This window comes from Centroberyx affinis, unplaced genomic scaffold (assembly GCF_046629955.1).
Source record: "Centroberyx affinis isolate AG114_WGS23_722 - 3 ecotype Tasmania unplaced genomic scaffold, CSIRO-AGI_Caff_v1 ptg004444l_1, whole genome shotgun sequence".
NCBI lineage: Eukaryota > Metazoa > Chordata > Actinopteri > Beryciformes > Berycidae > Centroberyx > Centroberyx affinis.
The window spans coordinates 8959-26230 of record NW_027282115.1 but is presented as its reverse complement, the minus strand read 5'-3'; the positions used below and the strand labels follow the sequence as shown (position 1 = coordinate 26230).

General features: G+C 45.2%; 1 protein-coding gene across 1 annotated transcript in view; it reads right to left on the bottom strand.

The window, feature by feature from the left end:
• The window catches only part of LOC139665096 (cytoplasmic phosphatidylinositol transfer protein 1), a gene marked incomplete at its 3' end in the record, with an annotated part of 69870 nt that extends 52915 nt beyond the window's left edge, over positions 1-16955 (bottom strand). The window contains exon 1 of the mRNA XM_071544062.1: positions 16711-16955. Coding sequence (XP_071400163.1) covers positions 16711-16758 — 48 coding nt within the window. The remainder of the gene's footprint in view (positions 1-16710) is intronic.
• Positions 16956-17272: the final 317 nt, after the last annotated feature.

Genomic DNA, 17272 nt, shown 5'->3' with positions numbered 1-17272 from the left:
CCGGTTCCGGGTCACATCTCCTTCTCGGCTACTGTGGGAACAAGGCGAGCGAATGTTTTCGTGAGAGCCCGGGACAACATGACATTAACATCATAAAACGAGGCTTTGACACGGTATGGCTCGCATCTTTTTGAATTTAACCTTTATTTAACCTGGTTTGTCCTGCTGAGACTCAGACACTCTTATTTTAAGATTCGATGTTGATGGGGACAAAACCTCCCATAGCCCTCGCCTCTCTGAGCTCTTGATAAGCCGCGACTGGAAAATGATTATAAAAGCACGCAGAGTGGCCTTTGCTTTAATCCTTTCGCACAAATTGGCTGCCCTGGAAACCGCGAAATGATCGATGCTCCTGTTTTCCAAATGAAGAGATAAGCACGTCTCTCTCTTCTTTTGCTTTCTCCAAACATTGTTCCCCTCGCTTCCTTCCCCTGTACACCCTGGCCGATGCTGTCACACGCACACACATGCGCACACACACACACACGTCCTCCAGTCAATACATCTTAGCAGGCGTTTTTGCTCCCTAATCCTCTAAATCACACTACAAATCAGCCAGGGTCAGGGCTGACTCAGTTGAGGACACTAAAATAAGGGAAGATATACATAAACGGGCACACACACACACACATATGCACAAACACACCAGAGGGGGAGAAAACCAATCCAAGTCATTTTTCAGAGGAAGGGGTTGAGAACACGAGTCTATCTTTATTTCACAATGATGTGAGGAACAGTAATTCTCTCTCTCTCTCTCTCTCCCCCTATCTCTCTCCTGCCAGAAGCCAAGATTCACTGAACACCAGCTTTCCCCTGTGAAGCCATTAAGATAAGACTCGGGAGTTTATTAGCTTCATTTCAGCAGGTATTCGGCGAGCTGATGATCTCGGTGTTCCGTCGTGACAATCCCCCCGCGTCCAAGTGACAGAGGAAATATTGGCCCTACTTTTTCCTCCAGGCTAGTGGCGCGCCGCGGTCCTAGTGAAAACCTAGTGTCTGAATTTCAGTTTTGAAGATGTACAATTGGACTTGATTCAGACCATGTAATCTTGCGATTCAAATACAAAAAAAGCCCCAATATATGAGTGATATTATACTCATGGAACAGCAGAATGACTAAAAATGACTTGATTTTAACAGGCCATTTACTGCGTTTTCTGAATATTTTATTCTAGTGTAAACAGTGAATCCTTTTGAGGTCAAAAACATGAGATTGAATTGCTCGGTAAACTGAAATATCTGGAATTAAAACGGGATCAGTGCAAATATCTTCAAAAGAAGATGAAGAAGCGCGCAGATCGGCCTGTTGGCGTCTTTGTTCTCCCGTCTTAAATGAATTTGCCGGTGCTGGGAGGCTAATTGCGACGCAGTGGGGGAAACGCATGTTTTCAGCGTTCACACACACTGGACTAATCCATTTGCCTTGCTTCTCTATAGGAAAAAAAACATACAGTGTGTGGCTTTCCATGGACATAGCAACAGATAGCTATAGCGTTTTATTAGATGATTAGTTCAGAATGTGCATTTTCAAGTTCCTGATTCGCTTTCCGTTGAACCTGCAGCAGTTTACTTTCATGTGAATTCTCGAATCTATTTCCTCAATTATTGAATAGAATTTAATAGAAATGTATCATCTAGTGCTAGAATGTAAAGGGTCCTATAATATTAATATATATAAAGGAATAAAAGAAACTGAGAGACATGTCACCTGCCATGGGTTTGTTTTGCATCCCCGCTTTTTTTTTTTTTTTACACCAAATGCTTCATGGGAAGGTCAAGAAGTGACAGCAATTGAAAGCAAAACATCAGTCACCTGGAATATCAGCGCGGCATATTTGCACTCGCACTCGAGATGCCAGAAAACCCGCTGCAGAGCCGTAATGGCTGCTAAATCCCCGGCTTTGGGGAAGGTATAGACTCCATCATCTGTCTCATTATCCGACAGTTAGCCCAGAGATGGTCTTACACCGTAATCACTATAATCCACTCCACTGTGGGGGTAATGGTAGGGACGGATGGCACCGGTTACCGTAGAAACCAGAGATGGTAATTAAGTGTGTCAGCATATAGCTATATATATACATACAGCCTGTCTACTTGGTGTGGGACGTGTGTGTGTGTGTGTGTGTGTGTGTGTGTGGGCTGAGCTGATGGTTCTTCCAACGATGCGCTCCACCTGTGCGTAGGCTGGAGGCATATCAGAACAGTGATGACCGCAGTATTTTTGGAAAAAAGTACACTCTGGAAGCACACAGTTGAGCCTCCGGAAAGTGGGAGCGAACATTTGGAAACTTTCTTACCCGGCACGCTCAAAAAAACAGCATCACGATTGTTTTTTGTTTTTTTTATTCGCCCGGGATGTTTTTTCATGCGCTTGTGGAGGACGAGGGACTTTGTAGCTGGGAGATAACACCAGTGGGGTTTGCCTGTTTGCTCTTGATAAAAGGATATACTCCTTCCTTTGACTTCCTTCGCTTAAAAGAGGCAGGAGGAAGGTCGTGATTTCAATGGTTTTCAATTTTCAGACATTTTCCCCCAGGTGAGCGAGTCCAGGACGGGCTCCTCATCCTCCTTTCCAAGCGCAACCAGAGCCATCGCTAACTTTCCCCTGTCCGTTCGTATCTTCGAGAATGTTATCCCCCCTTTTCCACTTCAGGTTCGCCAGCTCGCGCTCATTAGATAGTTACTAGCAATTCGTTTGAGCGGGAGGGAAAAAAAAACAAAAAAAACACATTCCTACAGTATGTGATCGGTATGTGATCGCGGCCTAAGTGATAAAAAAAGCAAACTCACACACTACACACACACACACCTGCACACACTGTACGTCTTCACTCTCATAAGGCCTGTTAAAGCTGTTAGGATCACAGCGGCAACCGGTACAGTTCCCATCGTTTTTAATGAGTCTCTCACCCGGGCCGCGGTCTCCCTGGCATGACAGTAAAGAGCCGCTCAGAAAACCGCTGGCTGAATTAAACCCGACTCTCTTCTCTTCTTTCATATTTTATGCGCCATTCTCGAGCTCCTCGCAATCTCTCTCCCTGCCTCCCCCTCTTCCCCTTTCCATCTATTTTTGCAGCGAGTCGCTCTGAGTGAGCGCGTCCCGCCGCCGAGCCTACCTCTCTCGCCCCCCCCCCCCCCCCTCTCCCTCCGTCTCTCCTCTTCAAAAACCACATCTGCCGAATCTCTCTGCCTTTCCCGTTCGTCTCTCCGCGCGCGCACGTGAAAAGCCAGGGGGGAAAAAAAAGCCGCGGAGAGGTAAAGAGAGTTGGAGCGGCGTATTTTTCCTCCTCGACTTGCCTTTTTTCTCTCTCTCTCTGCCGCTCTGCCTCTCTTTCCTTTGCACTCGCGTTCTATCTCTCTCTCTCTCTCTTTCTCTCTCTGTGGAGTTTAAGCCGGGACCAGCAGCTACATGTGTCGCTTTCAAAAAACACCCTACCTACTACCTGCACCTGGGTACACACACACACACACACACACAATGCAGGTGAAACTAAAGAGGGTGGGAAAAGCCAGACCCAAAGAATTCAATTTGATCAGTTCACAACACGGTTCATAGCCCCTGCTGGTAAAAGCTTGTCAAAAATAAAGGCAAATAGCCAACAAGAAAGCCAAAGCCCTAATCAGTGTCAGGGCACACAGTGCATGCTGGATATCTGAGTGCTGATAGCCAAGGCAAATAAACACAAGGCCACTTTAAAGCCATTTCCACGCTCAGGTGACAGCATTATCAATGCGACATTTGCTGAAGTAATGGAGGCATTATAAGCCTGTATCGCGCTTTTTCATGTGGATCTTGTGATAACGGTTTCCCCTCGTCCCCCCCAAAGCAAGGTCACATTCTTGACGGAGCGGAGGATAGCAGTCCACAAAGAAGCGGTTTCACCTGACGGGAGAAGAACATCGGCCGCTTCTCTTTTTCGGCTCGTGTGACACGTTGCTTTCGCGGTACGCTGCGTGCGTCAAAGCTTTTTTTTTTTTTTTTTTTTTTTTTTTAGAACTTATTTGCATTCCGTATTTGCAAAACGCCAACACTTGTTGTTTCCGTCCTTGGCTACTCACCAGTCATTCACATCTCTGAGGTTCTAGCAGTGCGGAGGAGGGGTCGCTCTATTCTTGAGCTGTGCTTATTTTTAATTAGACAAGTGTGGGACTGCCCAATTCACGCATCTCGTTACGACCACAACAAGGAAAAACAGTACGAGGAAATGAGGAGAGTTCTTGACTTTACCGTCATGCATAAATTTAGGCCACAGTGACAAATACCAAGCTTACATTTGCGCTGGTGGAGAGAATTTACATACATTCAGATGGACTTGGATCAGTGAAAAGCAGAGAGATAGTCTAGGCAAAACGTCCTAGATAACAAAACAGCCCACTGGCTTTGGGAGAACAGACTCAGGTAACAGAGACTATTCTTTGCATGTGGCCTTTACAAGATATTTCTTTTCACTTTAACCAGACAACAGAAGTCATAGGCGGAGGTGGTAAGCTCTCTGTTCTTAGCTTGTTGCTGCATCAGCAAACTGTGGTATTGATATAAGGCTTTATGGCATCAAACCAACACTGTTCATTGTCATGCAGCCCTAAAAATAGATCCAGTGACTACCTAAAAAAATCTTACAAATCACATAGTGCCCACAATCCCCCTCTCTAAACCGTTCTCCTGCATCGCAGGCAGAACCCATTTTCCACCGTCTATTATTATAATGCGTATTGTAATCTCCCAAAGTTGGTTTCAATAGCGACCCAATGAGCTTATTCTGTTTGTGGCGTTCAACCCTCTTCGGCCTCTGATAAGGGAGCTGTTCAATAATTCATACGCCGCAAAGGGGTCGTTGAGATTCAGTTTTGGCAGCACAAATAATGGGACGGCCTGCTGGGTGTGCATGAGGGAGAAGGCGATCACCGGGGAAGGGAGGTGTTGTGGAGGGCAACACCCGCTCTGATGGCTGTGATACGACCGTTAACCAACCAATTCATTCATTCAGCCTTTACTGTGCGTTCACACCGCTCTACTCTGACAGATTGCAGGCTCCCATTGCATCTTGGTGGTGTTCTGCAGCAAGTTTTGAACATCCGTAAAATGACTTCAGAGCTTTCCATCGACCGCAATGATGAAGCAATGATGAAACTAAAATGACATCAGCAGGGAAGCAAGGAAGCAAAGAAATCGGATTGGTTCTTCATAGGCAACTTTTCTCAGCCCACAGCCAATTGCTTTGGGAGAGAGATCATAAATCTTCATCACACGGCATCACATGAATGCGAGGCCATGAAGCCCCAACGCAGACATGGCGCCATGAATAGGTTGTTTTGTGTGTGGGATTTTCCTGTTATGTCATGTTTATGTATGGGAATACGTTATAAGGCAGCAGTAGTCTGCAGCTTAGAGAGGCACGGTTGTGACCTGAGAGATGCTGGTTCAATTCCACGGATATGGTGATGCTCCCTGTTGGAGCATCACGGTGGAGAAACTTCGTGGAGAATTGTGGGAAGGTGAGGGTCAAAGATTTCCGGTCTACTGAGTCTACTGTTGTTGGAGAAATTGGTCTCTCTGTCTCTTCTACGATGGATTTCTCCCTGTAGGATTGTTGAGCATTCTAAGGGGGATTCTAAGGGACTGACACCAAAACCTACCTTTACTGTTACCATTGTAACTGCACTGGAAGCATCTTCATTGACGTCACAGTGTCCACATTTGTCCACTTATCCACAGGAATAAGAAAAATACACCACCAAACAGCAAAATGGACCCAGAAATGTAAAAGTACATCACCAATAGCTCCTTTTTAACAGAGTTAGTTTTAGGGTGGATTTTTCCTTTAATAACTGTTGTCACCGGGGCTTTCTGTCGCAGTAGAGCTGCTCAATGGCCAACAGCAGAGGACTGTGGTTGAACTAGGGAGCTCATCAGTGTGAAGTGTGGCGGGGCATTGCTCAAAAACAAAGATGTACGCATAATATCACACCTATCGGACTAGAACAGGTTTTTCCCTCTGAGACTCGCATATATCACCACATCATCAACTCACCTATCAGCCCCAATTTCTGCCGCTGCATTACTTCCCTGAGAGCCGTGTGCTTCGCCTCATCATTCCGCACATCCCCCAAAGTAAAGAAATCACTCATCCCGGTATAAAGTATAAACCACTCCACGTAGTTCCTGGCATGCGGGGCTTGCTCGAGCACAGTCTGTGACATCTCTCCTGACAAACAACAAAGAAGCATGCGCACATCCACTTGTAGGTGCTTGGCTGAGTGCAGCAAATGAATGGCTGTAATGTCAAGTGCTGTGGAGAGGCTGCGGAGCCTCACCTCCCACATCATTCCATCAGCTCACCATCATCTTGCGTCCGGCCCTCTCAGCCTTTTACCATATTTGTACATATTTGGTCGTCTTTAGTGTTATAAAGGGGTTTAACCGCAATTATATGCATGCTGATGACGATATAGAGCACCGACCCTCCAGGAAAATGCCTCAGTCGTGTCAGTAAAGGCTAAACGAGGCGGAGAGTAAAGCTTAATTCTGATTTTAATTGAGCTAGATCGGGCACGCTGCGTTTCACCAGTTCCTCACATGCAGGCTGTGGGCAAGCGAACCCAAAGCGGCGTGAAAAAGTAAACAGCAGTAAGTCGTCTCAATGGAGCTGTCCACAGTGACAGTGGGCGCAGCAAGCCGAGGCGCTCTGGCCTCAAGAATTGATTGTTTTGTCTCCATTTTCCAGCCACATTTCGCAGGTTGTGGCGGAGAGGAAGGAAACTGATTATCGAAGTGCCTTCTTCTCTGTGATGTCTCAAGTCTTCATAAAGAGAGGCTGAATGAACAAATGAGCTATAAAAAAATAATAAATTATATAAATACACTGGAGAACCCAGTTACTGTGCATGCATGCTGTGATTTACAATTAATAAACCTGCAGGCTAACTACTGTTTAGACAAGTGGTTAGCAGTTGGCTTATGCTGTAAATTTAGAATTGATACAGTTGTCGGAACTGATTCAATATACATTTTTACAGCATTAGATTACATTATTAGTGCTGAAACAACAGAATGAATCAATTAAATTACTGGATTATTATTTTGATAATCGATTTATTGTTTTATCAAGTAAAAATACCAAACATTTGCTGGTCACAGCTTCACAAACACTAAGATTTGCTTGCTTTTCTCCATTTCATATCATTATAAAATTAGTACCTTTTTGGCTGCTGGTCAGACTAAGTAAGCAATTTTAAGAATCACTTTGGGTTCTGGAAACTTGTGATGGGCATTTGACATTATTTGTGATCGATTAATTGAAAAAATAACTGATAGATTAACCGATAATGAAAATAATAGTTAGTTGCAGCCCTATGCATTACAAGTTTTACAAACTATCAACATTTTCAAATTATGGTTTAGTTACTCATTTTCATGAAAAAATAAAAACGGAACATGACAAAGAGTAAAGAGCACAAAATCAAGTGAACACCCACGCTGAGTTCCGTTCTGTACCTCAGAGGACGCTGCTATGCTAGCTGCACAGGCTGCAATACAAAGACTTCGAGCATGTGCGCCTGTAACGTGTGTGTGTGTGTGTGTGTGTGTGTGTATCGCTATTAAATAACAGAAACATACACACCTTAAATTAAAGTGAGCGTGAGAGAGAGAGAGGAATAGAGCTTGCTGTACAGAGAATTAAAATGGCCAGAGGAGAGTGTAATAGTCAGAAAGGCATGACGATCTCATGTTGCTCTCGTGTTATGAAATAGCCTCCCTGGGGATACAATACACACGCACGCACACACACACACACACAAACACGCACACAGAGAGCCATCTAGGAAATGAGAATGGGCCTCATCCGTGGATAATGGTCCATCACAACCCATGATGGTTTCCTCTGGAAGAGTAAATGGCAGTAAATGGCATGCTGATTGAATCACAACATTGTCATGTATACCAGATGGCAAAAAGGCCTTGCACCTTACCATGACACCAAAGAAACAAACAGTGTTAACAGGGCCCATTTCACTGGCCAACTGCCATTTCCTAAACAAACCCTGGAGTGTATGGGAGGGTCTAATCATGGAGACAGAAAACCGTTGAGTGCTAGTGGAAAATATTATGGATATTTTGTGATGAGCATGGATTCAATGTCATATTTAGGCCTACTCTGTGTACTATAGTGGGAAGCAGGGAGGTGTAATAAGGAGGGAGACTGTCCTTCAACCAAACAACCCAGGTTCAAGACCCCAAGACACTGAATCCCTACCAGCTCCAGACCCTGACCTCTGACCTCCAAGTGGAGGGGGGCAAGAGAAAAAAAGAACTTCCCTACTGGAATCAATAAAGTATAACTCTCCGCTGGCTTTATATTACATTTCATTACATCACCTGTTCTGAACTCAGGCACTCCTAAACCCTCTAAGGAAACCGTCTTCTTCAATTACCTCAACTAAAAAAGTGCTGGATTTCTCCGGGAGGAACTTCCAGAAGCATTTCAATGGCTCGCTGAGCTACAGCACGTTTGTTCAGCTCTCCCCGGCTGTGGCTCCATGAAGTGAACTCCCGGCGTCATGGAAACGAGCTCGGGCCTCGAACAATGGCAGCCGATCTTGTTAAAGAGCCCTTATTAAACAGGAGGTTTTAACTAAACCGCGAGAAGAGAAAGAAGCAACCAAGAGGGGGGAAAAACACTGTATTGCAAACACTTGAGAGAACCCTGTGTTAAGGCCATGCACTTAGAAAAAAATAATTTTCATCTACTTGATAATGCCTCAAATATTGGCGGGCAAAGTTGACAAGGACAACCTAAATCTGAGTGTGTACAACATGGACAATTCTAGATGCCTCCCTTGAAGATAATCCCTCATGGGTGAAAGCACTCAACAATATGGCAGAGCAGTGTTAGTACTACTGCTGCCTCACGTCTCCACTACAATAAACACTCCACTTCGATCAGCCGCGCCGTGACACTCTGCCAGCTGCCCGGCCAATCCCCGGTACCACCTGTTTCTCATTTCCGCAGCGGTGTCCCAACTATCTGACCAGGCTGGCTGGAGAGAAGTACATGAATGTGTGTGTACAAGTGTTTGTACACGTGTGTGAGTATGGTCTACCTGCCCCCACCTGTGTGTGCAGACCAGTGTTTCCCCCCTATTCTACGATGGCGGCCCGCCATCAGTGTTGACCTGATTCACGCAGCGGCCATTTTGAACACTCTGCGGGGGAAGTGGGAAACTACCTGGAAGAGAAAGTCCAGCCCAGCTCTCTCCTACTGTTGTTGTCCAACAAACATTTATCATTTCACAGATTTCAGAATTTGGACGGATATAAGTTCACATTTTAATGTATTTGGCCCATTATCACTAGTTAGGTAGGTAGCTAGCTAGTAGCTTATTAACTAGTAAGCTAACTAACTTCCCTGCTAAAGTCTTTGTGGTTGTTGTTCCTGAAATTGCTAGCTAATTTGCTAACTGTTAGGTCTATCTGAAGTCATCACTTAACAGAATTGTATCCAATTCCAGCCACTTGGTCACTCACATAATTTCCAGTGTTTACTGGCATTTTTATACAGAATTCCCAACCAAAATCTAAGTGACGTAAATCCATACACATTTCAGAAGCTAGGTATCAAATTTCATAAATATCTATACATATTTAAGCATATAAAACACTAAGTTATGAACTTAGTCACAAACAAGAAGCGGGAAGCCTTCAATCCCACTTTGGGCGACAGTTACTCGATGTAGAGAATCGGTATTGGCTGTTATGGAAAAATAAGAGCTTTGAGTACATAGCCTGCATTTCTTACAATTATCTGTAACATTGTGAAGGAACAGGAAGGGTTAATAAAGGGTTAATATCGAGTATATGAATATACCGACACGGACGAAAGTAAGTGTCCGGAATAGGATACAAATTTTTAATCTCAAAAATAGGTGCGCTATCATCCATTTGCAGGGACTGGAAGAAAACCAATTACAAGGTAAAAGGTTAAAGTAAAAGCGATATTAAACTTTAAAAAAGACAGATGGAGGATTGTTAATTTATGAGAAACTTCAGCGAAAACAGTACAGGAGGAAATATATTGGTATATGATTGTGATTTTTTGGTCATATGCTGTCCGGAATCGGATACCCTGATGTTATGTGTTGAAGTCATGCTAGTTTTATAGATACAACAATCTTCTGCGTAGAGTTTCCCACCCTGTTTTCAAAATGGCCGCCGTGTGAATAAGGACAATTTGCAAATCAAGTTTAGTTTTACTCTAAATGGTCAAGTGGTTAAGTAAAGAGGCAGGCAAGACACAGTGCTACTATTGTGCGCAACAGGCAGTACAGGTTTCCTCATCATCAGACACTGGTGCAGAACGTGTATGTACTGTGTATCAATGCAGTTCTGTGTTCATGTGTTCATGTGTGTGTGTGTGTGTGTGTGTGCATGCCTGTTGGCACAGTAATCAGTCAGATTTTTTATTTTTTTTTGAAAACAGAGAACAACGGCCGCAGCTTGCAGCAGCTCAGTACGACGGGAGCCGGAGCCAAATACCGGCAGCTGATTAAAACGATGACTGAGAGTGTGGATGCAGTGGACAGATGTGGCAGCGGGGGGAAGGAAGGGGGGAGGAAGGGGGGGGGGGCAAACACTCCACTTCAATGTGCCAGCTGGTTTAAGTCGGGGCGGATGTGGGTCAAATGATTTTCAACGGTGCGTGCGTGTGTGTGAGTGTGTGAGTGTGTTTTCATATCTGGATGACATTCGCTGTATTGATGCAGGTGCGCGGCTTGACAGCGCGCGGCGTGATTGCAAATGAGGCGCGGTTGAGGCTGAGGGAGAGCGCGTAGTGTGGCTTTTGGCGAGCGCCGGGCGCGGTTACATTACCAGGTATTCATGGTTCTTTGATGGAGTTTGGCCCGAGCGAGACTTCCAGGGTTCGCTGGGTGGCCTGTTCCCCGGGAGAGGCAGAGCGGGGCGAGCCGGCCGCCCAGGCGTCCTTCCAGCCATCCGTCCGGTCATTCATTCAGCCGGCCAACCCCACGTCCTTCCATTTATACCGCCGTCCATCCCTCCATCAACCCATCCGTCCCCTCAGCCAGCCTGCCAACCTAATTGCTGGTTTCAATTGGCTTGAAAGTGATGCTGAACTTGGGTAGTACCTTAGGTTGTGTAGCTTTCTGGCCATGATATAACCCCAAAATCGTCCATTCTCTGTTATCTGTAGGTAGAGGCAATTGGATAATTTCACTGTCATTTTGGGGTTATATCATGGCCAGGAAGGTACACAACCTAAGGTACTACCAAAGTTAAACGTCAATTTAATATACCCAGATGCTACCCATGGAAAAAATGAATTCATGTGCACTCATAAACTATCTTCGGCTCTTGGGTAGAATCGACTGTGATGCACTGACATCTATTGAAATTGGCCGCCTGTTGCTCAGTTACTTTTGCTCCCTCCGAGTGGCAAGCATGGCAGTCAAAAAAAGGTAGAGTTCCACCTTTGGGTTTACTGTGCTAGATGGCTTGGAACGACTGCGTATGTCCAAAAAAAAGATTTGATCCCGGTGCAGATTATAAACTATCATATCAGACGGTTGCTATAATCCCCCAGTGATTGCCAGCACTAGAAAGCAGAGAAATGTAAAAGTGCTGGAAACACTTCATTCAAGGTAATAGGGAAGGCCACCTATCGCGACTATGTCAAATAGCCTCAAAACACACTGATGTGGAGTTAATTTAGCTTTGAATAGAATTTTTTTTTTGTGAGCGGCCTTCACAGAGTGTCATTAAGGTGTGAGTCACTACGGCGTGTGAGTGAATCAAGGTTAATGGAAACTGTAGCGGCTGCCCTTCTGCAATTTCTTTTTCTTTTTCCCTGGAAGTATCCGTTCTCCCGTGAAAACCTTACTCGCCGGATGCCGGTCTGGGTCTTTGTAAGTCTTTTGTAGCGCAATCCTGAGCCGATCTCCGGTGCTCTTTTGTCTCGGATGAATCACTCCCGAGCGTGAAATCCGAAATCCACCTTTCGAGTCGCGGCGTCCGAAAGCGGCCGACGGGTCACCCGGAGGCGCGGTGACGTCAGCCGATTTCTAAGACGCTCGGAAAGGCCGAGTCAGCCGAAGAGCGAGAGAGAGAGAGAGAGAGAGACAGACGCGAGAGCTCCTGCGAGCGAGAGAGAAAGACATATTATAGCAGATAGACAGACAGATAGAGAGAGGGAGTGAGCGAGAGAGCGAGAACACATCTATCTTGTGTCGAGGGTGATGAATCACTTCTCCAGCCCTTTTCCAGGGAAAAAAAATGGGCGCGGTGGCTGATGAATGGTCGCACTCAGGAGGCAGGAACAGGGGAGAGTTATCCCCGAGGTGTTGAAGAGGAAAAATGTTTATTTCTTGGCTAAGTGGCTCTGGTTAAACTGAGGTCTGAACCTTGTCTGGGAACTTCAACTCAACACTGAAGACTGAAGCTACACTACACTGAGGCTGACCTGCATATTGGTATTTGCGACCAAGGGTGGGAAACTAACTTTTTTTCAACGCAAAGATCCATGACTCATATTAAGATGCGACTGATGAAACTGAAACTGTTATCGATTGTAGTATTAGGATATTTTATTTGTATTTTTATTTAACCTTTATTTAACCAGGCAGGTCAATTAAGAACAAATTCTTATTTACAATGACGGCCTAGCGAGAGGACAAAAGGACCTCTCGAAGGGTAAAGGGAAAAGGGGACCAAAAAAAAAAAAACACACACACAAGAAACTAAACAAAGAACAATCCAGATAAGACTATCAGACACAAATGTTACATACATCGCAGAGGCAGAGAAACCCAACACAGTATGGGAACGAGGAAATAATCAAAACACACACCAAACAAACCAAATAAAATGACAAGTCATGCAAGTCTTGAAGCAGAATAGACAAATTTCTTTCTCAGTTAAAAAGCTGGGTGACAGTTGCAGGTGTGTGTGAACAACTCTGCCATAGAGTCCTTATATGTGAGTCACTAAGAAATTGGTGTGATTCAACTGTGAATCACTAACAAATTGCACAAGTAGAATAAATCGATATGTGACAAGTTTGTTGGGACGAAAATAGAAGAAGAACTGGGTAGTTAGCATGAGCAGCGATAGCCACCATGGCGGAACAGACAAAGAAAAGAGCGCCACCTACAGCATCAACAGAAAATCCAAAGAAAAAGACGTCACAGTACTGGACACACCCGTTTGATTGACAGGTGATCTCTGGGAAGAGGAGTGCAGGAACACCACAGCAGTGAAGGCTTAGAGCACCAAAGATGGATACCAATTGAAAAAAAACAAAAAAAACAAGATTCTCGCAGATTATCATCGCGTGATACTGGGATAAGAAAGAGATACGAATTGAAAGAAGGTAATAGGATATGGAAGAAAGTGGGCGGGGACTAAGACGGAGACAGACGGGGGGGGGGGATGATTCACGCAGGATCAAAGGCTGGCTGAACAACTCATAGGGTTTGGCTGTCGCTAAACCAGCCGGTCCAACATCTGCAGTAGTAAAGGCTGCGATGACGCAACACAGCCAAGCAGCAGACAGTAATCTCTTCCCAGAGACAATACGCAGAGAGAGAGGGAGGGAGAGAGAGAGAGAGATGTGACCTCGCATGTCCCCGTGACTCCAAACCCAAGCGCATACACACACACACACACACACACAGAGTATTAGCCCGTGACCCTGGGGGCTTTAAAGAGAGAGAGAGAGAGAGAGAGAGAAAAAAAAAACCTCTCCCAGAACTTCCCCCCTCATCCCCACCACTCCTCCCTCTTCTCTTTCCATCCCTCTCTCCATAAATCCCCCCCTCCTCCTCCTCCTCCTCCTCTTCTTCCTCAGCCCCTCAGCAGTCAACTGGACCTGAATCATGCGCTATCCCCCCCTCACTCTCTCTCTCTTTTCCCCCTTCCTCCATCCTCCTTTTCTCTCACCCTCCCTCTTCTGCTTTTACTCCCACCCACCCACCCTCCGTCCTTCTCTCCCTTCCCCTCACTCTTCCTCCTTTCCACCCTCCCTCATCCTCCCTCCCTCCCCTTCCCCAGGCCCTCATTCACCACCCTTCCATCCCTTCCATCCTTCCCCTCCCCTTGGACAGACAGGAAACACCCACTCAAAGTTATCGGAGACGAGGGATGACACCCGGCTCAATGTGCACAGTCATGATAAGATGTGACAAGCCCCCCCCACCGCCCCCCACCCCCAACACACACACACGCACCCCTCCCTATTGGACCGTTGAGGAAATGAGGTTGCTTTTCGATGTTAGAAGGCCTGCTTCCGGAGATTCATCCAAATGGGGCTTAATCTTTGTAAAAAAAAAAAAAAAAAAAAAAGAGAAGAAAAGAAGAGAAAAAAAAGAAGTGAAGTGCTTATCTGAGCAGCGATGGGTGGCAGCTCTTGTTCTTGTTCGCCGACACATGTCGACTAACGCACATCCATCCCCTCTTACACTTTACAGTCAGAAGTACAGTGGGGAAAAAAAAGCATGCAGGTGTTTTCTCAGTCTGTGCTCAAGGCTGGTGAAGTGAAAGGAAGACGCGAACACAATGACACACACACACACACACAGGTGCACACACAGAGGACACACACAAGATAAGCTACGTACACGAAAGGCAAATCAAAGGCAATTCTTCACGGAACACCTTTGCATTGAAAGTGTCAATTTCTCCCTCGGCCATGAGGATCCATTCACGCTGTGCCTCGGCTGATGTCATTTGCGTGTTCGGTACACGAGTCAATGGTGTAATACCTGTTTCACAAGACACTAAGCTGTTGTTTGTGTTGAGAACGCATAGGCAGCAAGTGGTAAAACAAAATGAATGAACTTGTTGCTCCTCCTTAAAGCTGCAGGCAAGAGTTTTATGTCAAATTACATCCGTCCAGAGAAAGCTGGACTCACCAACGTTAGATCTTTTTTTTCTCTCTCGTCTCTTTGGTTTCCCTTTGGTATGAAGCATCACAGATTGGTAAACATGAACATGCAGTGTGCAGTTTATTGACATCGGTTGCAGGAATTCTGGGTATTGTAGTTCAAATGTTTCAAACCGTTAAGTCTCGCTGCCATTTGGAGCCACCAATGTGCAAAAGTTGCCTAGGGCAGCTTTAACTCACAGTAAAACATAAGACTCTCACATTTCAGATAGATTGAATAGGTTGGGTCTGTAGTGTGGTTAAGGGCAGGCAGATAGTATCAAGTGTGTATTCATACTGTATATGTATATGTATTCAGGGTATACCCACTTATCAGCCTGGTTACCAGTACTGAAATATATGAGAATATGGAAATACAAGTCACACAGCATAAGAGTTATTATGGGCACCCTCCATGCCACTATTGATAATGTTAAAGGAAAAATCCACCATCAGATACACTTGAACTGTTATATATTTATGTTTTTAATACACCACCAAACAACAAAATGGACCCAGAAATGCAAGGTACAAGGTGTTTAAGTGTTTTAGGGTGGATTTTCCCTCTAGTACCCATTCATTTTTACTACAGGGCCGTACTGTTGACTTTTTGAGGGGCCCCCTATGCGGCCCCCCCCCAAACACCATAAACCCAAGTTGAAGTTTGCACTGCATCCTACCTCCACCACTCGCTTATGGAGGCTAAGAACAGGAGAAAACGTATGAGCTCCCAATAAAAAGACCTGAAAGAAGTTGTTTCGGTCACATCCCTCAGCTTTACGGTGCTTTTCACCGCTTTACGCCACAGCCTAATCTTTGGGTTGTCACGACGACCAGCGACGACATGGGTGATAATTGAAAAAGGCGTGCATGCCAGGACAGGGGGAGCAATCATCTGCGCCGTCTATTTTTAGACAGCAAGAGTCGTGAGACCCAACAGACCCTGCATGGGATCAAGGAGTGTGTGTGTGTGTGTGTGTGTTAGTATATATTAGTATATATATTAGATATTAGTAAGAAACACCACTGGCTTCACAGTGGGGGGGGGCTATGAATCCCCCTGCTCATGCATAAGGATGAGCATTGGGTTGCGGTCATCATGTGCATCCAATAGGGCAGCGTGGATTTAATGTGATGCAAACTCTGTGCATGTAATGGTGTGTGTGTGTGTGTGTGTGTGAGAGACAGAGAGAGAGCACAGTTTGTGTGCACTAACAAAAAAACACTACAAAATCCCTGTATGGTCAGCAGTGAGTTTATAGACATTATCATATTTAATGGTAATTCCTCTATCTCCTATGGTATCAATGCAGGATTTTATGTAATAGGATGTTGGATGAAAGTGTTTCTGTGATATTTGCTTAGTCCCATTCTAAAATATACAGTAGGATTATATGTGCATGTATGTAATGGATTATAACATTAACCAACAATACAGAGTCTTGTTAGGCTAAGCAGAACGGTTTAAAATGGGCTTTATCCAGAGATTGGGTGTATTACATTGATGGCTTATAGGAGCCACAGCCAAAGTGTTATAGGCTAGAGAGCCATAGAACAGAGAGAGAGAGAGAGAGAGAGAGAGAGAGAGAGAGAGAGACTGATAACCTAACGTTAGCTAGTCTTGACTTAATTACTTCCAGCTAAATTGGGTGAATATGTTCCTCAAAGTTGACTCCTTCCACTTGTCTCGAGCAACAAACCCAACGTGAAGGCTGTCACGCTGCCTTGACAGTTACCGCCATAAAGAAGTGGAGAAACGGGGTCGAAAACTCACCTCCTCCACGGTGAGGGGCATGCATATCCTGTACTCCTTCAGCAACATCTTCTTCCCCCTCTTGATACGCGTCTCGTGTGTATTCACAAATGTGTCAAAAAAAAGAAACCGGGCAGGAAAACGGTCCCTCCGCCGCGCTACGGGCTCTGTGTAGTACCTCTGGATGTGTCACTGCATGTGGAAATACAGCCCAAGTTCCAGCTGGGTTGTCTCATCGGAACCACGGGACTCTCTCTCCGGCGGGGAATGCGAGCGCAGGCAGAATGAGCTGGTCTGACGGAGCCTCGTCCCCTCCTATCCACGGCTGCGTCAAGCGCGACGCGAACAGCACAGAGCAGCACCGGAAGATGTGCGATTCGGGCTTCAAAATAAAAGCATACAAAAAAAAAGAATAAGGCCATGAGTGTATGTGACAAATTACATGTAAATATTTAAAGGTAGCGATTTCACGTTTACTTAAGTGTGTTTTGACAGAAGTGTTAGGTATTTTAAATTGTATCCATTAGGCCTACATAATACACATTTTATAGCCTCTCCAGAATATGGCATCAAAAACTGGTCA